Source organism: Typopeltis vanoorti, chromosome 14, assembly GCF_054136105.1.
Source record: "Typopeltis vanoorti isolate ZY-2024b chromosome 14, IOZ_Tvanoo_1.0, whole genome shotgun sequence".
Lineage (NCBI taxonomy): Eukaryota > Metazoa > Arthropoda > Arachnida > Uropygi > Thelyphonidae > Typopeltis > Typopeltis vanoorti.
This window is the reverse complement of record NC_143562.1, coordinates 122,096,106-122,122,817: the sequence shown is the minus strand read 5'-3', so window position 1 is coordinate 122,122,817 and position 26,712 is coordinate 122,096,106. Positions and strand designations below refer to the sequence as shown.

General features: G+C 32.2%; 1 protein-coding gene across 8 annotated transcripts in view; it reads left to right on the top strand.

The window, feature by feature from the left end:
* The window catches only part of LOC150099873 (protein hu-li tai shao-like), a 542,656-nt gene that overhangs the window by 224,660 nt on the left and 291,284 nt on the right, over nucleotides 1-26,712 (top strand). For all 8 annotated transcript variants that reach the window (XM_090404245.1, XM_090404248.1, XM_090404250.1 and 5 more), the window contains exons 9-10: nucleotides 4,256-4,386; nucleotides 4,528-4,654. In XM_090404245.1, the coding sequence (XP_090260371.1) occupies nucleotides 4,256-4,386; nucleotides 4,528-4,654 (258 nt within the window). The remainder of the gene's footprint in view (nucleotides 1-4,255; nucleotides 4,387-4,527; nucleotides 4,655-26,712) is intronic.

Genomic DNA, 26,712 nt, shown 5'->3' with positions numbered 1-26,712 from the left:
CGTGATTCCATTATTAATATCGTTAAATTCCGTTATTAATGACTTAAATCCAGTTAGAGTTGAGACCTATGAATGTAGTAATACTACTAACAATTTTTCATATGGCAGTGAGTTTGAAGCCATCTGGTGTGAGGTGGAATCTAACAAGACAAATTACATAGTGGGGTGTTGTTACAGACCTGGTGGATCGGTTGCTGGTGATGAAGAAATCACCAAATAGAAAAGATGAGCATGAAATAATTGATTGGGCAGCAGTAGAATCTCATGAGAAGAATGAAAATGCATTTATTGAGCTGTTGCAGGACAACTTCCTCAAGCATCATGTGACGAAAGGACTCGAGGTCAGAGAGTGTTAGATTTGATTACAGTGTCAGAGGGCCTTTCAGTTAAAGACATCACTATTCTGCCTCCAGTTGGTGACAGTGATCATGTGGTACTCACTTGGGAAGTGACTAAGTTTATGAATGTTCCATTCAGAAAAGGTTAGATGCTGAACTACAAAGCAGGAAATTATGACCAACTGAGGAGTATACTGAGTTCAACGCAATGGGATCGGTTGCTGGATGGAAAGAATATCGACAGTGCATGGGAAGCATTTAAACAATACTTAAATCATGCGATATCATTATGTATCCTGAGAGTTCGAAGAATAAATAGGGTAGGAGTCAAATGGATGTGCAATCTTATTAAACAAGAGATTGGTAAGAAAAGGATGATGTGGAAGGAATACAATTTGCATAAGGATGGCGTCCGTTATGAATGTTATAAGCAGCAGGCTAGAATAGTCAACTGTTTACAGAAAGTAAAGTCTGATTACGAAAAGAAACTGGCTCTGCATGTTAAAGATAACCCACAAGAATTCTATCGATATGCTGCAAGTAAAAGAAAGTATGAATATGAAAGAATAACTTCTAAATCCAGATGGCGTGAGGGTTACAGATGCAGAAGAGGTTGTTAAGTTAAAGAGTGCCCATTTTGTTAAAAGCTATCAACCTGGTGAACGTAACATTGAGCTCACTATTACCTCTTCACTAGATGAAGAAACTCAGGTGTGTGAGGCCGAGATATTAGAGCTGTTGCACAAATTGAATAAGAATTCAGCAATAGGGACTGATGCAATATCAGCACGTGTGCTAAAAGAGTGTTCAGCTGAACTGGCCATTTCTTTGACCAGGATGTTTGATATGAGCCTCAGAACAGGGAAGATTCCCCAGGAAGGGAAGGAATGTGTGGTAATTCCATTGCACAAGGGTGGTGCAAAGACCGATGTATCCAATTATCGACGAATTAGGATCTGAATAGTGGTGGTGAAGATTTTGGAAAAATTGGTTAGGGCCCGCATTCAGAAATTGGTTGACAGTAAATCTCTACTTTGCAATGAACGACATGGGTTTACTAAGGGAAGGTCATGTTTTAACAACTTGCTCACATTCTATAACAATGTTACCATTGAACTAGACGAGGGGAATGGATACACCATGATACTTTTGGATTTTGCTAAGGCTTTTGACAGAATACAACACGGTGGACTGCTGCATAAATTGGAGAAAATGGGTTTGGGTTATACAATATCAGTATGGATAAGAGAATGGCTGACTGACAGATATCAAAAAGTGGTATACAGGGAATCTGAATCTACAAGGTTTAAGGAAACAAGTGGTGTACCACAGGGATCAGTACTTGGTCCACTGTTATTCAATCTGTACATTAATGATATTGGGAAGGATTTGACAAGCGACATACAGTTATTTGCCGATGATGCAAAGATAGGTAGGGTAATCAGGAATGCTGTTGATATGCAGTCTTTGCAGAATGATTTGAATAGGCTGGAATTGTGGGCATGGAAAGATGAGTATCAGTTCAATGTCAGTAAATGTAGTCATTCACTTCGGCATGATTAGATATCCAATGTCATATTATATTGGTGGGATTAAGCTAGAAGAAATTGATGAGGCTAGGGATCTTGGAGTGTTAGTAGATAGGAAGTTGAAGTTTAGGGGCTATGTGGCAAAGATACAATGATAATTGCAATGCTGAAACGTTCACATTGAAACATTCACATATAAAGATAAGGATGTTATTTTGCCTCTTTACAAGGCCTTGATAAGACCTCACTTGGACTAAGCTGCGCAGGTCTGGTTTCTGTTGTGATTCTGATATATTGGAGAGAGTACAAAGGAAAGTGTTGAAAATGATATCAGGATAATGGAATACTAATTATGAAGACAGATTGAGAATTTGTAGACTGTAGACACTACCAAATAGGAGAAAGAGGGGTGATATGATTGAGACTTACAAACTTCTGAAAGGGTCATACAGGATTTTAATTGATGGAAGTTTTCAATTTATGGATGGTGGGGAAAGAACGAGAGGACATCCTTGGAAGCTGAGAATGAAGGCCACCAAGAAGGGTGTGAGAACTAGATTTTTCTCTCAGAGAGTGGTGCGTGATTGGAATGGATTGCCATTGGATGTTGTGAGTGCAAGCATGGTGAATGAATTCAAGAATAAGTATGATAGCTGCTGTGTATAGTATGTTGCATCCCTCTGATTCTCTGACTCCCTGGAGGTCTCTCTTAATAGTAATAATAATACATCATGGTGAATTTTTCCTCTTATGTCTCGATTTTTAAAACAGCGACGAGTATAACTGTTCTATTGCTTTTGAGTAGATATGATCAAAACGAGTCATGAAGTTAAGCCGTTTTATTAATTGTATTCCTAGTATTTAGCTACTGGTTGCAATGGAATTGAGGTATCAAACATAACCACTTCACCCTCTGGGAACTTGTCTTGTGAACAGCACTGCAGTGCTCTTGTCTACATTAACATGAGTTTTCCATTTTTTGAACCATTGTTCTAGTTCTGAGATTGCAATTTTTTAGTTGCTAATCTAGTTTGGAACAGAGCATACCATTTGCTTCCTGTGATAACAGGAAGCCTTGGGGAGGGATATACTTGTGATTTTGTATTAAGATCTAATTCCTAGCAGCTTCACTCGAGGGTTTGTGATTGAGCTAGGATTTGGTAAGTTTGACAAGTCCTAAATGGAAATTTTTTCTCCAGGAGTTTGAAAAGAAGCCCATTGTGCCATATTTTGTCCAATGTTTATCAATGTCCAGGAAATTGCTCCTATGTACTGCTTTCAGTTGTACCCTGCATTGGTGTTTCCCATGATTTTGAGAACTTATTTGACAGAGTGATTCTCAGAATCCAAATTGTTCATTGGGGATGAGAATTAATTCTTTAGTGACTCTCTGCATTCTTGTTATTACCCTCTTGGCTATTTTTCTTAGGCAAGGACTGCAGGCTGATTGGGCAATAGTTTTTGGGGAAATTTTGCTGCTTTTCGTGGTTTGGGGATTATAATTGTCAGCTACTTGATCATGCTGGAAGGTAGTGATATCTTAATATTGCATTAATAATAGCAACAATATGTAATTATGGCTTTATGTTGTTGGCATTTGATTTGTTAGAAATCTCATCTTAGCCTGATGCTTTGCTAATAAGTTTCATTTCATACCTCAACAGAGGAGAATGTCAGTTGGATGAGATTTATGTAGGTCTGTGCATTTAAGCATCCAACCTACTGAGGTGTCTACTGATGTCTTCACCTATATTCTTTAGGCTGTGCAAAGAGCTTTGGCCACACTCAAACTTAAGTGCCTCTCAAACTTTGTTCTTAGCCTTCAGCATTTGTCAGATTGACCCCTGGCTCATCATTTCAAAGATGACGTTTTTATTCTCTTCTGAAAGTTGGTGGCAACTATTAATGCAGTTAACTGCTTTTTCAAGTTTGAAATTGAGTTTTTGATATTTTTTTGAGTCAGTGGTTGGAACTGGGTCAGTAGTTAGTTGGGAGCTGATCTGGAATTTTCTATACCAAGGCTGAATTTATGCAGAAATCATGTTTTCTACATGCAAGCAGTAAAAAGGCGTATCATCTCATTAACATGCTTTGGATCAGAGATAGTTATAGAAAGAATTTCACTTAGTTGCAAAGCAAATTATATTTGATAAGAAATTTTGTCAAATATAAATGACAATATCATTTGTCAAAAAAAAAAAAAATGTTTTTTGACAAATGTTGAAAGTTGAAATAAAACCTTGGGTTCTATTTATCATAATTATAGTGTATATATTTGAATGAGCTGGATATCAGAAATCAGATTTTCAAAAATTCTTCATTTGTGGTGAAAGATTATTTTGATGTTTTCATTATTAATGAATTAATATTTGATTTATTTTCTTCAAGGGTTTCAGAACTGGATATATGTATCGGCAGCCATTGGTTCGAACTGAACAGCCACGCCATAAAACTGATGTAGAAGTGCCTCCTGCAGCGTCATCATATTCTCAGCAGTTTGGAGAGGATAAATGGCTCAGGTAGATATTAGAATTCAGACTCTATGTAAAACATCATTTTAGTAATGATATCAGATGTATTTTGTAATGACCATTTAATTATTAAAATAATTTAATAGGTTATCATAGAATGAAACTGATTCCTATTCATATTTTGTTTAGTCCTTTAAAAAAACTTGTGGAAGGAAGAAGGACGCAAGACAAGTTACGCTGGGTAAACTCACCTAATGTGTATCAGAAAGTTGAAGTGCTGGAAACTGGCACTACAGATCCAAAGAAGATCACCAAGGTACAGGCTTAGAACTGGAACCTGCTTCTCATGTGCTACAGTCAAAATATTAATGTTTAATTTTATTATATTGTTAGGATATGAAAATAGCTTTGTCCTTAGCCTTATTAAAATGCTCATTTTTATGATTATATTTAATTTCATTGGTATCAAGTCTCTGTAATACCTTTGAATTAATGCTCATTGCTAATTACATTCTACTTACTTTTTATTATACCATTTGTTTGTTATTCTTGAAATTTTCATTCATTCCATTAGTTATTTTAATAGGAATACTAGTAATAGCTGTTGTATTATGAAAATGATCAGCATTTGTTTTTAGGAAGAACATTTTAATATTTATTTTTGTAATAGGTATTTGCTCTATAATAAACTATTGATATTTTTTAGAAATTTGTGATATAAAATTTTAGTGCTATTGTACTAGAAATTTATTTTATTAAACTTGGTAAGAGTGTTTGCAGATGTATTTCCAAACATGCTGTATCGATTAGTTTATTTATTTTTTAATTATTTATTTTTTTTCTTCATTTGTAAGTTCCTATATGTGATAATTTTATTGGTTAAAAGCAGCGTGGATCATTTTGAGATAATGCTGTTAACTTTGCCTTAGGCTTTTGCAAGAGATAATTAGAAAAACAAATTCTGTATCATAGTTGTGTAGAAGTTAATATCAGTATGTATTTACATTTAATTAAGATTCATAGGAGTAACATAAATATTTCAGAAGAAATTGTGGGAAGAATTGATTTCAAATGTGAGTTATAAAAAAGAAGTAGTCCTAACTAGTTAATATTTTGAATTTAACTGTGTTATGTTTATGAACCAATTGCATGGAATATTTAGCATATTGATTAATTTTAAACCACTCCCTATGTCAGCAGATATCTTAAATTTATTGTATCTTATTTATTAAAGAATATTAACCTTCTAAGTGGGTTAATATATTAACATTAACTTATCAGCTAACTATTGACATTAGCAGAGAGTACATTATTGCATCTTGCAAACCAAAATTTTGCACTTTTTTAACACTACTTTTGGTATCTGTTTTTGTAAGCTTCAGGCTTTAATTTCAAATGTTTTTTTTTTTTTTAATTATCAAATAACTCTTAATTTCCGAAATTTTATTTAATGTGTTAATTATATTAAATTTCAGTAGAAATACATTAGAATTTAATGTTTATTTTGTCGTTGAGTATGCAATCATTTGGATGGTAGATAATTCCATACTCGCCTCTGCTGGAACAACCCTGTGAGGAAAAACATAATAATAATCGGTGCTCTTAGAAGCATTTTCTGTGATTACAGAGGTATTAATGTGTGCTATATACTTTTAAACTGGAAGAGAAATATGCATGTTGTAGATGAAAATCTATAAACAGTTTCTAATATCAAAATCAGTCATGAGTATACTTTTAAACTGGAAGAGAAATATGCATGTTGTAGATGAAAATCTATAAACAGTTTCTAATATCAAAATCAGTCATGAGTACTGTTAACATTGCAGACATTCCTTATATTGTCTGCACTGCTTCATGACTCAGTGTTAAAAGTAACATGACTGTCATTTCTTTGGTCAACTTTGTGAGTAATTTGTGAGAATAGTGATGAGTAATGCTTGCTGTTGCTGTCATCAGGCTGTGCACTTGTACAGAAATTGACACTGCTGCATATGTAGTCACTCATGTAAGTGGTGCATTTTGTTAATTATCATAATACATTTTAAGTAAATGTATAAGCTGAAAATGGTTTGAATCTTCTGTATAACCTCCTTATTATAAGTTTATGCTGAAGAGGTATGGGGGGTGGCAGAGAGAGAGAGAGAGAGTAAGCAGTTTTTATACATCTGCCTACTAAACAGTTTGATTTTCTTTCTTTGTAAAAAGGAATTTGATTCCAGTGATATTTAGGAGTGCATATAGGTTCAGTTCTGTGAAATAGAAAAAATATCTTTTGTTAGATCTTTTTTATGTTGTGTAAGTTGGAAGTTATGTTATCTCTAGATTAGGTTGTAGAATACCAGTAATTCTGATGCTTATATAAAATAGTAAAAATCATGAAAAAAAAATTTTTTTTAAATTGCTAAATATCAAGATATACATAATTATAACGTGGTTATATACAGTAATGATGAAATTACTAGATAGAAAGTTGGTCATTAAGTTCTTGAATGGGTTATTTTCACTTGTGAGGGCATTTATTGAAATGTAGTTTTGTTTTGTTTTCCAAGGTTTATTTAAGAAACCACATTTTATTCATTCATTTCATATTTATAGCATATTATATCACCAATAAAATGTAACTTTCAGTATATAGTTGCATTTTAAATAGGAAACCTCGCTTAATGTGATTAATTAATCCATCAATTAATGCACGCTAAGCAAAATCACATCAAGCGATTACAACGAACAATAGGAATAATTATAATTCATCCATCAGTTAACGTAAATTTGAAAAAAAAATTTAGTCATCATAGTTAATAAAAATTAATTGCTTAAATTTTTATTTGATGTCTTAACATTTGATTGAGCTACTTATTTTACAAAAAAATTAACTAAATACATTTGAATAGTGTTCAACTTTTTCATCTTGTCATGCAATTTCTGATAGCTGGCAATCTCTTTATCAAGATTTTGCCAGACTTCGAAGCTTTGTTACATATCAGGATCAGCATTAAACAACATTTCTTTAGCATGCTCAATGTGATTGAAAAATAGCTCAAGTTTTTTTGCAGTTAGCTTCTTAGTCATAACATTCTTTTCTTGTTCGTACTCCTTATCTTCTTCATGTGCATGCTGTTCTTTTAGTTGAAGGAGATCATTCTCGCTTAACTGTTCTGAATGGGAATTGAACAAGTTTCTCATATCTTCATTATCCAGTTCATTAAATCCAAGTTCTTTTCCAGTTGTGCCAATTTCTTCAGTAATGTTAGATCTTGGATTTTGCACATGATAAACCAACATAGGCTTGAGTTTAAAGTCGTCTTCTGCATTACCCCCTAATTAGAGCGTAACACGATGATCTTTAGATTTTGTATCCTGGTTGAGATGCTTCAATTTTAGTTAGGAAAGTTTGTTGGTATATGCTTCCAAAAGAGACCAGTTTCATCAACATTGAATATTTGATGGTCATCATAATTACCCTCCTGAATTATCCTTTGCAATTCTTCAGGAAACTTGGCTGCAGAATCTTTATCAGCACTAGAAGATGTCCCAGTTATTCTTACATTATGCAGTCCAGCTAGATTTTTAAAATGGTCAAACCATCCTGAACTCGCAGTAATGCTTTCACATTCCTCTTAAAATTTGGTCTCTTTCAATTATTTAAAAATATTGATCATTTGCCTGAATATTCCTTATACTAAAAGGTGTTCTTTTTTGGTTATAATCATCAATCCAGAGTGATAAAGATGTTCCATCTCGATCATTAAATGGCTTCTATTTCGGGTGATCTGCATGCTTAAAGAAGCAGTAGCAACTTTTCTTTGTATTCTTTACTCTTATTTAATATAGTCCGAACTGTAGACTTGCTGTATCCTGGGTCTCGCACAATCATTGTATTACTAGCACAACTTTCATGTCTCTTAATGACTTCCAGCTTTTCCTCTAACGTAATTACTTTTCTTCTCTTTTTGTTACTGCCACTATCTTTAGCAGTCTTTCTCTTTTCCATATCAGGGGTTGAATATAATAAAGCCTTATAGGTATCTAAATTAAAGCAAAATGAAGGAAAAGTGATTGAGCAAGAGAACAGAGTTTGCAATGATAGCTTTGACTCAACTGCCTAGTGTTGCCGGCCATCACCTGTAGCACTGCCGTTGCCCACTGGCTGCTACATTGACAAATGCCACCACTCGCTGCAGACTAGCGACAAAAAATTTTGTGGAATGTGAAATTTCGTATAACGTAAAAAATCATGTTAACAGATTAATCACTCGCGTGATTGTGGGAAATAGTATCGTTTCACTCAATCGCACATAACAAATTTGCATTAAACAAGGTTTTCCTGTATTTATAAAATAGTTACATTAAATGGTAACTTTTATTTTATTACTGAAGAGACTATTAATAATTAATTAAACAGTATTAATTTTAATAAGTTATTTTTCTCATCATTGAATCTTTCAATTCTTTTTTGCTAGTGCACTTGCCTGCATAACATATTTTACATAATATAATATATAACATGTTATATAACATATATCTGTATGTATGTATGCTTTGCATAATTTTCCAGATAGTCATTACAGATGTATTTCGTGCCGTAAGCAGTTAGTTCAGTTAACTGTTATGACATCTGCTTTATCTGAATTCTTGATATTATTAGGAGTTATAGGAATAGTATTATGACAATAATCTTGGGCACAAAAGAAGTGTTTATCTGTGCCATGCCAAAGTTTTTATAGACATAATCTATATATATGTATATATATATCTATATATACATAATCTATATGTATATATATATCTATATATATATGTATATCTATATCTATATATACATAATCTATATGTATATATATATATCTATATATACATAATCTATATCTTTCAAATATGTATGACAAAAATGTTATAGCATTGTTTCATTTATAAACAAGCCATCTTAAACATCATAATGACTGAAACTTATATAGCAAAACGTACTGAATAAAAAAAACTTGGTTTATTCTGCATCTACACTTTGTCATTAAATTTTTGCATAGTGAAACCTGCTGTAATTTCTAGGCAACACAACAAAATCATATTATTTTCAGTCATTTTCCTATGCCTTACATTAAACTTCTTTAACTTGGCATAATTGTCTTTCCTTATGGAAAGGCAATTATGCCAAAAAAGGCCTGTGTAGCTCATTAGAAGTGACGTTTGCATTTTCTGTGCTAGGCTGCCCAAAGATAGACTTAAGTTCAAGTCTAGTTGCAACTAGAACTTTTTCTAAATCTTTCTTTGACTGGTTCCTGAATTAGTTGATTTCTGGCATGGGAAGAGGGTTTTTTTCTCCCAGGAACTTCGGTTTTTTTATCCCATAAATTCAAGAAATTCAAGACTGGGACAAAAAACCTGAGTTTCTAGGAGAAAAACTATTTTACTATTTCAGACTCTCTATTTTAAACAATAACTTATCCAGTTAGGGTAAGAGACCACGAGATGGCAGCAATTGTTTACCAATCTCTTCATTGATTGCACTTATAATTAACAATAGTCTTGGAATGACTATCTGTGATTGGCTGTTGGTGGAGATTGAATTGCCTGCTACCTATAAGGGAATAAAAGTCATTAGCTGTTTTTTTTTTTGTTTTTTTTTTTTGTGGGGTATTATTTGTCAAGACCGTTGTATGTAATACAAGGTCATCATAATGCATTTCTCAATATAGTGAACTTCTGGGGGGGGGGGGGGGACTATATTAGTTTTACAGTGGTTCACTGTAGTAAACTGAATTTCCTTTAGAATAGCATTATGCCTGTTGGGATTTTTGTTATTTGAAGCAGTTGAGTTTGATATCATTTTTATAATGAACAATAAATTGCACAATAACCACAGTATAACTTTAACGAAATGAAAGTACAGATATTTTGTACTGAAAATAATAGTACATCATCAGTTGTAGAAACAAGCAAATCAAAGGAACAAGAATACAGCAGTTGTTGGTTTGCCAATTAAAAACAGTTTTATTCAGGTGATTGATTGAAATTAGAAGAAAAATTAATTTTAACAAAAAGATATATTTCAGACATATCTTAATCTCATTTGCATGCTTCTATGGTTATTTTCCATTATATGAAATTATTCCCTGTATCCACTATACAATATCTATTTTTAAATCGACTAGTTTCACATGTTCTCTGACCTACTTCCTTATGAGTTGGCTTACTCAAAATATGTTAACTCAGCAGTATACTTTACTACATTGTTTAAAAAAAAAAAAAAAATTCAGACGATCTCAGTAAAACACAGCACAAGCCTTCATGTGATGTCCAATGCAATGGTTGTTGAACATCTGGCTGGAGTATTACCTTCCATATCCTGATCTCTGCTAAATTAAACAGATTTATGAGAGTGGATCACATGTAGTTGAGTGTTAAGTCTTGTTTCTATGTAGATGTAAGAGCATTATTGTATGGATTGCTACTGAATAATGTTATGATCCTTCCTGGTCATACTACATGCTAATCTAGATTTGTGCTTTCTTTTTCAGTTCTTTAAATAGCTTTATCCATTCAGATTTCTCCTGAGTAGCTAGCTGGTTCTTGACCTGCATAATAAATTCTGCAAGTATATCTTAACTCATGTCTTCTTTAATGGAAAATGAGATAGCTTTGTTAATTATAGGATACTAGGGACGAGCCAAGGATTTGGCTGAAGAACCAAATATTCGGCTGAAACATATGAAATTAAATTTTATAAACAAATGAAAAAAAAAATACTCATTAAAAAATTTTAAATTTAATGTATGTGTTTTTTTGTTCAAAACCTTTGTTTATAAAATTTAATTCGGCATGCTTCGACTGAATATTCAGCACTACAGCCCAATTGCAGAATGAAGAAAAGTTAAAAAATGCGTAATAATAATAATAAAATGGAGTATATTGTGGATCCATCCATATTTTATAGCCAAATGTAGAAAGAAATTTGAGTTTTGAAAACTTTCTAGTAAATTTTCAAAAGAAAAATTGTGTACATTTTTTGCTTTTGTTTCCACATTTTGCTATAAAATATATGTATCTGTCTGTAATATTGTCTATTACACTGTGTAAGACAAATATAAGCTTCTCAGTTCTATAGTATAATATTTTATTATACACTCATCTGGAGATCACATGTGATGAATTTAACTCTTTGACATAGCTTATTTACAATGCCATATGACTTTTTGTCTTCATTTCTGCTTGTCAATTTTTTTAAGCTTTCACTTTGAAGCCTGGTATTTCAGGCTAGGGAAACTTACAAGGCAATTGATGTGAAGTAATTAACTTCTATATATGCAAGTAGCCCAGTTGTGAAGCTTGCTTACACTTGGATAAAGGATTAAACTTAGAATATAATTTCTTGGCATTTTTAATTTTTTGTATAACCAAGTGAAAAAACTTTCGTCTATCTCTGATCCGGAGTAATTTAACACTCGGGCGTTCACATCTGATCTGACAGATGCATGCTAATTGTTAACATAAATATTCTTTAACCAATCTATTGTATAGGTTGAAGGTCATGAGTAGCTGCACGTGCGTATGTTACGAGTGATGTTCTGCACTTTTTGTTTTTGCTATCAGTTTGGTTGAGCACCTTTTTTGTAAAGGTTTGTGATATTTATCTGAGAATTGCAAATTGTAGCTGAGAGATACCGCGAGTTCCGATGTAAGTATAGCATTGTTTTAGTTGTTTTATTTACCACTGAAAATGGCTGGAAAAATACGTGTATATCAATTGGATAATCCATCAGATGTTGAAGAGATTTGGCAAATGTTACTGGAGTCCGATGATGAGAATGATTGATTCGAATGTGAAAGTGATTTAGACGATGGTGATTATGTGAAAGTTGTTCAGAAGATTCGGGTACCGAACAAGATATTTCTAGTGAAGAAAGTGAAGATGAATTAAACATGAATGAAGAGTATTTTCTTGGAAAGGATAAAGCATCGAAATGGAGGAAAAATCCAATAAGAAAACAAATTAGAAGACAGCAACAGAATATTTTGCATCAGCTTCCGTTAGTTTGGCCAAATGCAAAACATGCAAAGACAGAACTTGAAACTTTGAATTGTTTTATCAGAGGTGATATTTTAGATCTAATCTTATTATATACAAATAAATACATAGATTCTATTTAGAACCGGTATTCAAGAGAAAGAGATGCTAAATGAATAGATTATGTGAGATTATAGAATAGATTAAATAAATTTGCAGGATTTATGGGCTACAGATGGTAGTGGGATTGAACTTTTTAGATTTATGATGATGACCTTACGGAGATTGATTTAGATTTATTCACAATTGTATCAGTTTGATGACAGACTTACCCGCTTAGAACGCCTGAAAGTTGACAAATTAGCGGCTGTGAGAGACATTTTCTCACTATTTGTAGAAAATTGTAAATTATGCTACTCTATGGGGCAGAATGTAACAATAGATGTAATGTTACCTAAGTTTAGAGGCAAATATGAGTTTAGACAATATATTCCATCAAAGAACTGTAAATATGGAATAAAAATTTTTGCTATGGTCGATTCAAAATTATTTTACACAGGAAATCTTGAAATATATGCAGGTAAGCAGCCAAAGGACCTTACTTGATTAGTAATAAACCAATAGACGTAATGAAGAGTAAATGGGTTCTGCAAGAGACTTGCAGAACCCATTTACTCTTCAGTACATAACATTACAGCCGATAATTGGTTCACTGATATAAATCTTAAATGCTGACTTGAAAAAGAAGCAATTTTCATATGTAGGTGCTATTTCGTAAGAATAAACCCCAACTACCATCTGAATTGTCTCCTAAAAATAGGTCCAAAAAAATCCAACATATTTGCTTTTGGTGGAGATTGCACACTTGTATCTCATATACCAAAAAAGGGGAAAAAACGTAATTTTAGTTTCAAGTATGCACTTTGAAATCACTGTGAATTTAGATTCCCAAAAGCCTGATATAATAGAATATTACAATCAAATTAAGACAGGAGTTGACATTGTGAATAAAATGATTGTTGCATATAATGTAGCCAGGAACACCAGAAGATGGCCTATGGTTTATATTCTACACAATTTTGAATATTGCAGGAATAAATGCTAAGATTATTCATATTCCAAACAACAATGTGAAAATATGGCACAGAATATTTATTAGAAATCTCGTAATGCAGTTAGTGTCAGAACAAATAAAAAGGCGTACAGAAATCTCTACAGGTGTGAATAGGCCTTTACACCTGAAACTTCAATTTCAGACACAATTTGAAGGAAATTCTAATGACGACATAGATACGGCTCCCTCGACAAACAGAAAAAGATGTTTTATGTGCTATGCATCCAAAACGAGTCGCTTATCAAAATATTTCTGCAAGCATTGTAAAAAGTATTTATGCCTTCAGCATAGCAATATTGTTTGCGATGACTGTTATGACAGTTTTGTAAATCCGACTATTGAAGATTCTGATTAATTAATGTTAAATGCATTTGTTTAGTTTTATTTTCTTTCATTATCAATGTTTGCATTATTTTGTAACAAAAATTTTTATTCTTTATATTTCTTTGTTTCAGTAATTTCTAGATTGTAACTGAAAATAAGTAAACCATCATGTATTACTGAAATAGAGAGCCAAAGGCTTATTTTTATCATACATGTCCTCTAGAAGATGTGCTTTACATTTATGGAAAATACTAAGGAAAGTGGTCTGGAGCTTGATCCACCTTTACTACGAGTTGCCCATAAGGCACTACTTATGCTTGCATCTGCCGAAACTTTTAGTTTCTATATATTTGGCACGAAACTCTTGTTTCTATATTCGGCTATGAAATAATGTTGGATTCAATATTCACTTAATTTGTACCATCATGTACTATTTTTGCAGTGTTTTTTCTTTTACATTTTAGCACATACTAGTAATGAATATATCTCTCAGATATACTGCGCCGTATGCTGCAAAATTACTGATGCGAGCTCCTGAGTGTTAATAATAGTCTTTTCACTACTTGTATATGAAAAATATATGACTTCTGCATTACTTCAATCTTGGTATCTCTTCATGGGTCTGGCTCCTGCTGATGACATTTAACGACGTTCGTCTTTAGGCTAGCTTGCTTTCCGGGGAGTAGAGAAGTTCTATTTGGTAGCAGGTTTTTACCTGTTACTAAGTGGAGCCACCATTCAGTTTCCTGTTCTGGAGTGATTCAGGTCAGGATTAATGAGTTTGGTAGTAGTCTTTTAGGGTCACTCCATGAGATTTTGAGTGATCTTGTAGATCATCACTGAGTTTTTGGAAAGGTATCCCTACTTTAACAGACCTCAAAGGTTGAAACTGGTCTAGGTTGTGGTTCTTCTCATATTGCAAGTAGTCTTTGTGTGCTTTGCCTTATGGCACTAAGGCAATTGAGGTGAAGATGTACAGGTAATCCAGTCATGAAGGTACTTCACACATAAACTGTTTGCTACTTGGATAAAGGATTAAACCAAGAATGTAATTTCTTAGTGTCTCTAATTTAATTTTTCAAGATACTTATCTAAGCAAATCCCACACATTTGAAATACAGAGTTAGACATAAAATATTTCAGGGATTTTATTGAGGGAGGGGAGGGACAATATTTTTGCCCACAGGCTTATAGCCAATCTAGGCATGGTGAAGCCTATTCACAGAATAACAAACTTTGCTACTACAAGCTTTCTCTCTCTGCCCTATCCAACTCTCCCAACACTGTTTAGAAAGCACTTTCATACATTATGACAATGTATGTGCTGATAGAAGGCTTGTCAGTCTGTCTCAGTTGCCAATGTTTACATAAAATAACAAGCCTGGGAAGGATGTCACTTAAATCAAAAATGGATTAGATGTGTTGATGACATTTTCCAGACCACTATTCCAGAAACAGCTTGATGAATCTATCTGCTATTTAAATCTTACAAATGCAGAACAAACTTACATATACAAAAGAAAAATGCAGGAAGATATGTATGTGTAACATCATATCACCACTAGCACATGAATGTGGCATTGTCAACCACTCTGAGGACAACTCATATATATATATATATATATATATATATATATCGAGTGATGGGGACAAAGAATTGAAACACTTAAAGGATATCCTAATTTTAAAATAATGGATAAAATTGAATACAAAAAAATATTACAGGAAGTATCTAGAGAGTCGAGCAAATTAACTACAAAAGTACTATTACTTTACCTTTCATTAAAAAGCTAAATAATAGCCCATTTCTTGAAAAAGCACCCATGTAAATGTTGCCTTCACTCCTCTAAACAACATATCTGTCCTTTTGTGATCACCAAAGCTACCTTATCTGCCATTAAAGAAGCCAAAAATATACAAGATATACTATGCTTGTAGAATGTTATGTAGGTCATATGGGTTGCATGGACCTATCAGAAATATATAGAAAAACTTAGCTGCATTGGTTTAACATTATTTGGCAGCAAACCAAAATGCTCTACATCTCATATAATATATAGAAAAACTTTGCATGTATTAGTTTAACATTATTTGGCAGCAAACTAAAATGCTCTACATTTCATGTAATAATTACATTCAGAAGTTCAGAGGAGTTTTAGAAATGAATCACTTACCATCATATGTTGCATAATATTTCAACCACTTGGTTTGTTCATAACTTAGCATTGATGATATACAAAAGGCAGCGCACTAACAAATCATCAATGCTGCTTGTTTGACATTGTTCTATCAGTTGATTAATGCTTTATATATTTTATATATTCTTTTAAGTGTGCTTTATCTATTAGATATACTTTATGTATACCTAATCCTGAAGAAGCAGACCGAAGAGCCTGTAAACCTATTTAAATTAATATTATACTATGAATATGCTAACTAATTTCACACTATAACTTAATCTCATTTGTGATATTAGGTTGTTGTTTGTTTGTGTGTGTGGGGGGGGGGGGGAGGAATTGTGCTCTTTTTTATATCCAGTCTACCATTTCCATTACTCAAGCAATTTTCTGATTATCAGTACATAAGTAATCCATTTCTACATTCTGGAATAGTTGCCTTCATCTAGGTCCTGGATCCTCACTGTATAGACATTGCTTGTTTACTTTTCCAGTGGCTTCTCGTGTATATGGACTTTAATCTCATTATTTGTTATTTTATTATTTTTTAAAATTTCAGTAGTTATTGTCTCATAATTTTAGAAAGACTTCTTGTACAGAAAACCTGCTCTCCAACTAAGTGGCTATAGGCATGGATGTTTGACATTGTCATTAGGTGGGAGATGAATATCACTGTTCGGTGTGAGACCACCTCCCTACTTGTTGGTGGCCTGAAACAGCTTAAAAAAAGTTCCTTTTGGTCTCTAGAGTACTGTTTCTGAAGTATATAAAAATCAATTTGAAAAAATGATATATATATATATATATAAAACTTTGCCAGTTCATGAATGTTTGATTAAAGTTTATATGGCATTCCAGAATCCAGAACACTGGAATAAGTTGATGACATTTATTTACTTATTTACATGACATTTCATCCCATTTGCACAGGATTTCTTCATTAAACAAACTAGTAGACAAAACAGTAAGGACTAACAAAGGTGACAATTCTTATGCAGTTATACAAAAGAGACTGTTATTTTTTTAAAAATCATTTCTAATTTTTCTGGACGTTCTGCATGTTTATGCATTCACATGAACATTCTTGATTAATGAAGGCTAGGATGTTCAGGCAAGTTGATACGTTGGTTAATATTTAAATGTTCAGGATGTAATGCTATTTCCAAAGATTTCCATATTTTTATTTCTGTTATATCATAGCAATGGTGTAATAGTTCTGATTTATTCCATAAAACTTGATGTCTCATTTGTGAAACATCCTGTGGGATCAGCTGAAGAGAGCACGTGTAATGACAAAACTCAGACTTCATTTTTATGGTATTCAGTATCTAAAACATGTTCTTCAATGCATTATTCAGTTGATTTTTCTGTCTGTCCATAGTAAGATGACTGATAATCACACCATAGCTGATAAACATCCAGATACTGAAGTGGACTGTTGAGGTTTCACATATCTCATCCTAAGGGGGTAAATACTACTTTGATTTATATTCCTTAAGTATTTTTGTTAATTTTATGGAAGCAGAGCTAATATATGGGAGTGTGATGAATCCTCTGTTTTCTTCTTCATTAGAAATTTCAGTGGTGTCTCATTTTGTTTGAGTAGTCTGGAGATGGTATGCTCACTATAACCATCTTGAAGGAAAGTTTGTTCTTAAATGTTGAAGTTCTTTGGCTAGTTCATCCTTATCAGTGATGAGTCAGCAAGCTCTTGATCCTAGTGTGGAAATAACATCCAACTTTTGAAATCTATAATGACGAGATGAGGAATGTAGATATCTGTCAATATGTGCAGTCTTTTGAAATATAGAACTTTTAATTTACCCAATTCCTTAGTTAGTAGAAGGTCCAATAATGGAAGTGAACCATTAGATTTTAATTTATAGGTGAATTTTATGTTAGTGTTGATGAATGATTCAGCGAAAAGATGAAGAGGTAGTCTAGTCCTTGGTTCTGGACTAAGAATATATCATCGACATACCTTTTCCATAATTTTGGTTTATGATGGTATTCTTCTAGGGCCTTGTTTTCAAATCTTTTCATATAAAGATTTGCTAAAACTGGCAAAAGAGGACTGCCCATGGTAGACCAGAGTTCTGTTAGTATATTGTATTTTTATATTTGAAGTCCAGATGAAATACAGTGTTTGAGGAGTGCCATATATATATATGTAGAAAGTTTACACACACACACACACATATATATATAAAATTGACCAAAAATCGAAAAAAAATTCTTAGCCCACCCATGGTGCAAAATGTACTATAAGTTTGCAAAATAACCTTTTGTGGGTGAGGGAAAAAAAATAAAAACATTAGTTCTTAGATGTCCAATTAATCTAAGAATGGTAACAAATGATTTTCAATTTCTGAAGTAAATTTTCTTCTGAGGTTTTAGTTATTTAAGTATGTTAAAAACATATCTAATGTGTACTGCCATATGGCTAAGTATCATCTATGTATATACCTATACCTTATATACCATGTATATAGGTATATATACTTAGTATATGCATGTATATACCTATACCTTAGCATATACATAGGTATATGCTAAGGTATAGGTATATACATGCATATACTAAGTATCATATACACATCATCTACGTAGCAGAGACAGGGTTTTAGTGGGGTGGAGCTTGGTATGTTTCAGCAGTTTCTGTGGAAAAAAACTGGAGAGTGGCATTAATCGAATAATAAAACAAGTGTATTGAGGGGGGGGGGGGGCATTTTTCTCGTTAATGTTTCTTGAAGTGAGCTATTTGTTAACAGGTAAATTTACTAACCTAAAAAAAGACTGCACTTCAAAATGACAGGGTTGTTCTAGGAATTTACTTATGCTCTAGTATGCATCTAACTTAAACAATATGGATATAAAAAAAACTTCCAAACATATGGCAGTCTAATTCTACAAATCTTTAAAATATTTGACTTCTGTGTTGTTAAAAACCATCATCAAATTCCCGACATGTACCCTCAAAGGGTGTGCAGGATATTATGATAGTACTACATGAAGAACTTACATCATTACTAACTTTCTATCAACAATTTTTCTCCAAATCAATCTGTTATCTGTTAAGACTCCAACATTATCAGATCTTGTATTTCTATCTTCTAAGGCACTTTTCACCGTATCAATCCACCTATATCTTGGTCTTTCTTTGGGTCTTTTTCCTGCCAAACCTGCAGAGAACACTTGTTTTACTAATCTTTCCCTTCCCATTCTGTTTAAGTGACCATACTACCTGAGATTATCTCTGCTAACACATTCCTGGATGCTAATAACATCACTTTCTTTCCTAATATCCTCATTTTATTTCTTTCTTATTCCATATAAATTTATTCAGTTAACTTCCTACCATACCAGCTTTGTTGATTCTGTTTTCTATTTCTATATTTAATTTACCATCTTCACTAAAAATTGTGCCTAAGTAGCTGAAATTTTTTTCATGTTCTATAGGTTACACAATGCAGTTGATATTTTCAATGCTTCTGCCTATTTTCATTGTCTTTGTCTTGCTGTTGCTGACCTTCATATCTATTACAACGTTTTTTTCAGTTTAGTTAGGGAATCTTATAGATGTGTAGGATTTATTTGGAAGTGTAACATTGTCTAAAACAATGCAAATATTGCTTGATATAATGCCCCATTGACACTATATAACTGTAGCATTTTGAAAGCTTTTTGCTTGGCACCTTGTCATATGCCTTTTGCAGGTCTACAGAACTTAAACAAAATCTATGGTTAATAGATAATACTTAACTATAATGCTTAACCAATAGATTAAGTTCTTAATATAAAAAATAACAAACATTACTATTAATTTTCTGCTTCCATTTTCTTTATTCTTTTCTTCTAAGAAAATTTAGCATTTAAAAGGTAGAATGTATTTTAATATAATGAAACTTTTTACTTGCTATAGCTATGGTTTCTAATTATAATTAGTGTTATATATACATACTATAACATTTAATTGCACAACAATATTTTTCAAAGTAAAATATGGGATTATTGGGACAGACCTTATAGGATGAAGAGTGGAGTGTTACCATGGCACAAAAAAGATGCATATGTTATGAATATCTTTTACATGTGCATACAGTGATTTATGTAATGCTATATTAATAAATTTATAGCATAAATAAAATTTTCATTTTATTTTCTTGAAGGAAAGAATACATGAAAATGCAAATACTCTTGAGTAACTGCATTATAAGTAAATCCATGACAGAAAGCTTGTGATATTCTGTACTCTTTCATTTAGCAGCAGCTTACTGGTCAAGTCCTTGAAAACACAGACTTGTTTTCTAGTAGTTAAGTCCTTTTGTTTTTTTGACATCACTGAGTAAAAATAAAATACTTAAAATATATTACATTATATACTTTTGTAATGTCTACATATAAATACATACACATTGTGCCACATCACACTGTATTTACAGTATTTCTTTCTATGTTTGTATGAATCATCTTCAAAAACCATAAGAATTTTTTTTTTTTAATTTTTACTTTTGAGTCAAATTTTCGAAAAAAAAAATTTTTTTAAATTAAAAAAAAAAACCCTACTTAACTTACAAAATGTGTTAGAAAATGCAAAATTTGTCTCATCAGTATTGGGACAGCCTATATACTTACCTAGATTAGACAACTTATGGAGACTGCAACCATAATCACTTTAATTTCCTGACATTTCGACCTTCATATTAAGGTCATCATCAGGAGTACACACACACATATATACACACAGACATGCTATATTACATTTCAAACAGTATACCAAAGAGAATGATTTCATCAACCATTATTCTTCTGGCCTGACCCTCTAGTGGAAAAAAAAAAACTGCATCCAAGCTATATTCTGTTTATAACATCATTTCATATAGTTTTATTACAGCAAAAGTGATGTCCTAAATTAACATGAGAGTTGTTATATTAGTTAAGACCTTAGATTACTTACTGTCTTATTACTGTCCTGTTTATTTCAAGTAATCCAGTATCTTAACTCAGAATGCACAACTTTTGCTATAATAAAACTGTTTATATGAATTTGTTCTTTGATGTTATAAATGGAATATAGCTTTGTAGGTTTTTTCCTTCCCACTAAAGGTCAGGCCAGTAGAATAACAGTTGATCAAATCATTGCCTCTTTGGCATACAGATACAAGCATAATATAGCTTGTATCTGTATATATATATATTTGCATATACTCCAGATGACCTTAATATGAAATTCAAAACGTTGGGAAATTAAAGTGATTATTTCTAACGCAGTTGTAGTCTCCATAATTTGTTTGAAATGAATGCTGATTCCTGTGTAACACTAAAGGGTTACCAAGATTAGGTTTGCTTTGCATGGTTGGCTGAGTGGATAACACTTCTACTCTCCAGCTAATGGGCCTAGGGTTCAAACCCCACTATGAGTATGGATGTTTGTGGATGTCTACTGGTGATAGATGAATTTTATCACCCAATGTGAGGCCACCGTTCTGATTATTTGGAGGCCTGAAATGGCTTGAACTTTGAACTAGAGCAGGGTTCCTAGAGTATCTAATCTTAGTCTATTCATGGTAGTAATGCATGATATAATTACAGCTATTTATGTGTGAAATTCATATTAAAAAGAGGTGGGGGGGTTGTTTTTTAGTTTATTTTTGTTCTTAGAGATGGGTTATATTTTGAATTAATTCTTTCTCTTTTCTCTGATTATTGACACACTTTCTGATTTGCTTTTCATTCATAGTTTTTGGTAATATCATTAGAAATCTATCAGAATTATTTAGAAATGTGCAAAATATCTAGGCTAAAATTTTTACAATTTTGTAGTTTTAATGTATCGCATTGTTTTATGGAACCTATTTTCAACATATAAATTAGTTTGTTTTCTGTTACTGAGCATGGACTATTACTACTGTGGTGGTGAAAAAAGAAATGCAAATCTTGCTGCATTATTGAAATGTTTGGGATGAACATTCTTTCATACTTTGATATTTTGAAAGATAACAAACTGATATGACTTCATCTGATAAAATTGCTTGATTGGCACTGATGATGCATTATTTCTGTGATGTTTTCTTCATTTCTTAGTATGGCAGTATTAAAATTACTGTTCGATAAACATCTCTATATTGCTTTTGGAAAGCTGATATGATCTTCAGTTGGAGAAAACTAGGTTTAAATCCCATCCAGGATATGACCTACATTGAATGAAGGCAAGTTGTGGTCTTATACAGTGGTACAGGGCTTTTCCGTCCAAAAATTTAAACAGTTACACATGTTGATCTTGGGACTTTAGTTGCCTTCCCTCAAAGATTACAACAGTCAATTGTTCCAAAAAAAAAAAAGAAAAAGTAAAGTTTCCTTCTTAGTTTTTATTCTCTTTCCCACACATGGCACTAATATGCTCATAGGTCTGGCAGCCTTTTGTGTGTGGATCAGATAAAAATTTCAGCTGTTTGACAGGGAGAAAATCTGTTACTCCAAAAATTTAGAAAATAAAACTCAAATTTAAAATAACTAGAATAAAAAATATGGAAACGAATGCATTTTTATTTGAAATATTAATTAGGCTGAGTATTGATGAACAGCCTAGATGATCAAGTAGGTAACTTTCAATGCTCCTATAATGCAGTTGGAAGGATTATATGATATGCCTGTTAGTCGGTAAGGGCTACTATCCAGACCGGTCTGGATAGTTGCCCTTCTGTTTGCTTTGCTTATACTTTGGTAAAGGATTATACTGCCTACTGCCAATAAATGTTGGGAACCTCTTGCAGTAATCACAGTTGCACTTGTCATTATTAATGCCTTTATTGATTTTACAGCAAGTGAGCATGCTTGCTTGCTTGAAATCTCTGGCTACACTTATAAGTGTTAAAAAAAATAATAAAAGAATACAATGTTTTTGAATTTTTTGAGGTGCTGCTCTTATAATTTCCAATGCTTGTTTTGCTTTTTAGATTTCAGTATTACAACCAAAGTTTGATTGTAGTGGTTGTGCCAAAATATTTCATCAGACATCAATGGCAAAACATTGATAAGTCTCTAGCAGTATCCCTATCCAAAGCAATAGCTGTTGTTGCTTTTAGGATATAAAGACAGTAATTATATATCACAGATTATATATTGGTTTGTGCATTCAAGAACATTGCTGAAACTTTGGTAGTTTTTTTTTTTTAACTCAATCTTCAGAATAATTCAATGAATTTTGTATAATGCATCCAACATGTTACCATTTTCATTAATGAATGTCTAAAAATTTATCAAGGCAGAATTTACTGTATAGCTTTGTCACCTAATGGTAGTTGGAATTTTTTCCTTGTATTACTCTGATTAGGTTTCAGAATGGATCATCTGATGTGCACATATCTATTTGTGCCATTTTACGGTGAATAGGTGACTAATCCTGGTCACCTATTCACAAACTGATCACTTGCTGATGTTTTGCAGTTGTTTTTTTTATTTTTACAAGTTCTTTTAGCATTTCTACAAGGTATAGTTTTAATGAAAGTGTCATTTAATTGTAGCATTTTATATTTCTGACTTTTATCTATTGTTGTAAAATTATTTTACAACAGTAAATAAAATTCTTGTATAGATGGCATTATTATTATTATGTCAAAATTTTGTTTTATTTGAATTTACTCATATACAGTCTAAACGTTAATTTTATCACCCATAGTTATTGTATAAAAATACTTTAATTCAATGTGAATTTAATTAAGAGTGGAGCATACTGTACTAATTAATAGTAATTAGTAGCACAGATATTGAATAGGTTTAGCATCTGCAAATGGCAAACTATTTCATGTTCACTTGGTGTTATATCTTATTCATCCAAAAATCAGCTTTCTGTTTTTTAACAATGTAAATAAAGTTTCAGTGATGATTGTTTTGTAATGATATGAAAATAATGGATCATAAAAATTTTATTAATTGCACCTTTAATTTTGTCTCTGATAAGTAGAGGACAGATGCATGTTATAGTGTTCTTTTCATTCTCCCCGTCCCTTGCTCATAAGTTTATCCAACCAACTGTTCTACTGCTGTCCCAAAGGGACTAGATGCTGTGTAATAATCAAATAATTTACTGTAATATTATTAACAGTGCTTCATAATGTGTGATTTCAGTTAAGAAATCATCAAAATATTTTATTTCAGATAAGCAAGTAAAATCAGTCTCCCCCCCCCCCCCCCAAAAAAAAAGCCATATTACATTTTTTCTTACATTAACTTTCAAAGGCAATTCTTTTCTCACTTAACCTGTAGCAGTATACTACAGGACAAATATAATGTCTATCTCACCTTGTTAAAGTTTGTTAAAGCTTCTTTCAAATAGTTTTAGGAATGAAAGATGGAAAAACAAAAGTATACTTGCAAGACATACAGCTTTGTGCATTTATAAAATGATGTGTGCAAAATAGTGTTACTTGTCTATGTGAAGGAAATTTGCTTTGATATCTAAGAGGTGAAATGTAAAGCTTTCTTCACTAACAAAATTACTAATTGATATTATGCACTTATAATGTTACTATGTATATTTGATGCTTTTGTATACCATTTTCCTGTCTTTATTGACATTCATGCTATTTAAACTTAGTTTCAGTTTTATTATGTAATTGCAAACCTAACTTAATAAATTTGCATTTATATAAAAATAAAGTGATGCTTGCATATTGCTCAGAAATTTTATTAAGGAGAAACACTCATAACAATTTATTTTAATTCATGTATTAACATTGCTTCTAATTCTTCTTGGGTACATTGGCTCAAAGTGCACCTTACTTTGCACATTGTTTATCTGCACTTTCTTCATCTCCTTTTCAACCATGCGAACCTCTGAGTTTGTTTGTCAAAATGTTTATTCCGGACAAACTAAACTTGATGGTATTATTAAGAACTAATTTAAACTTGGCTACATGTCTGTGTGAATTGCAGCAACAATTCAACTTAATTTTGGATTATTCTTAAAGAATGCTTTTACTAATCTTTTGAAACAACTGCAAATTTAATATTTTTAGTACTTAAAAATATTAAAATGTTTTTAATATTTTTATAGTGATAATAAAGATGCCATAACAAATCAGTTGGTATGTAATCCACATTACTACCACTAATATAATATGGCTATGCACAGTACAATTTAGATATTTTTTGGTCTGGTTGTAATTATTATTGTGGTTGGCAGGGACCTAACATCTAAGGATAACATGTCCTAAACTGTGATGACATCACAGCAGATTATGGCAATGATAAGGAGGACCTTGGTATAGAGAACCAAAAAGGTTATGGTTCCATTATATAAAGCCTTGATTAGGCTATAGTTGGATTGCTGTCACAAATCTATCTTGTTATTTGATTTTCAAGGGGATGAAAATATAATGGAGAGGATTCAGCAAAGATTGACTAAGGTAATGTTGTTCTATGGAATATTGTATATGAAGACAGAGAAACAGTGCTATTTGCATAGTCTCATTAATAGGAAGGGTACTTATGATGTGATTGAAACATATATAGGTAATGAGTTGTTACCAGTTAAATGTGCAAGGGATTGTTTCATACAGTGGGGAAGTGAGGAAGACAAAGGTAGAAAGAGACCATCCCTGGAAGCCGGATAGGGAGGATGTGTACAGGAGTGAGGAGCAGTTCTTTACATGATTCATGAGTGGAATGCATTGCCAGACAATGTAGTGAGTGCAGAAATGGCAAATATGTTTAAGGCACAGTTCATTGAGTATTATACATGGCATTGGGAATCTTCTATGAGCTTTTTTTATTATCCACAGAGGTCTAATGTCAATAATGTATGCATGTACACTGCAGTGATTACAATTATATATACATACTGCATTTATAAGTGATGTATGTTATTAACATTTACAGTTGGGTAATGAGCTGTTAGAATGTTAATCTAAATATGACATATTGCTTGCCCATAGACCAAGACTCCAAATGCCATAAATGGGAAGGGGGATCCAGATAACATATGTATCTTTTAATAAAGGTCTGTGAAAGTCTAAAGGACTTCACAGACCTTTATTAAATTAGTATAATTAATGCAGGGCATTTTTTACTCTGTACTGTTAGTAAACTGATGCAAGAAAAATGTCTCATTTACCAGCAATCATCTGACAGTATGTAGATTTGCAAATAAAGTGAATGACATGAGGAATCTAATCTTATCCGATGTAAGTTTTTTTTTTTTTCAATGCATATGCACAATGCTTGTTATTTATTAAGCCTGATCCCTGGAATTGCTAACATCAGTACTACTTGAAGCTAAAATAACAGTTAATTTGGTAAGTACAATATGTGGAAAACTAGTGTAGCTGGCTTCAAAAACACATAAGGCAGGCCAGATATTCTGTTCTACTTAACGGCAAGATAGACTTACCCTTTCCACAACCCACTAAATGTGATTAATTTCATTACACAAGATGCCTTTTTAAAACTAATCCTTTTTTAGTTTAGCATGTTTAAATTGTTTTTTTTTTAAAATAATTATATTATTAGATACAACACTGCAATATGCATATTGTTGCAATTTTTCATGTCCTTTTTTAATTATTAACTGATTAATTATAATTAATAGTTATCATGGGAATACTTCAATTATTGCAGATTTATTAATTATAAAAATACTAATGTTGCATATCAAGACATCTCACATCTACAGATAATTTCTCATCTTTAGCGATCAGGAAATTTGTGATTATTCATCCTCTTTTCTTAATTTTGGTTTCTTTGTTTCACTATTTAGT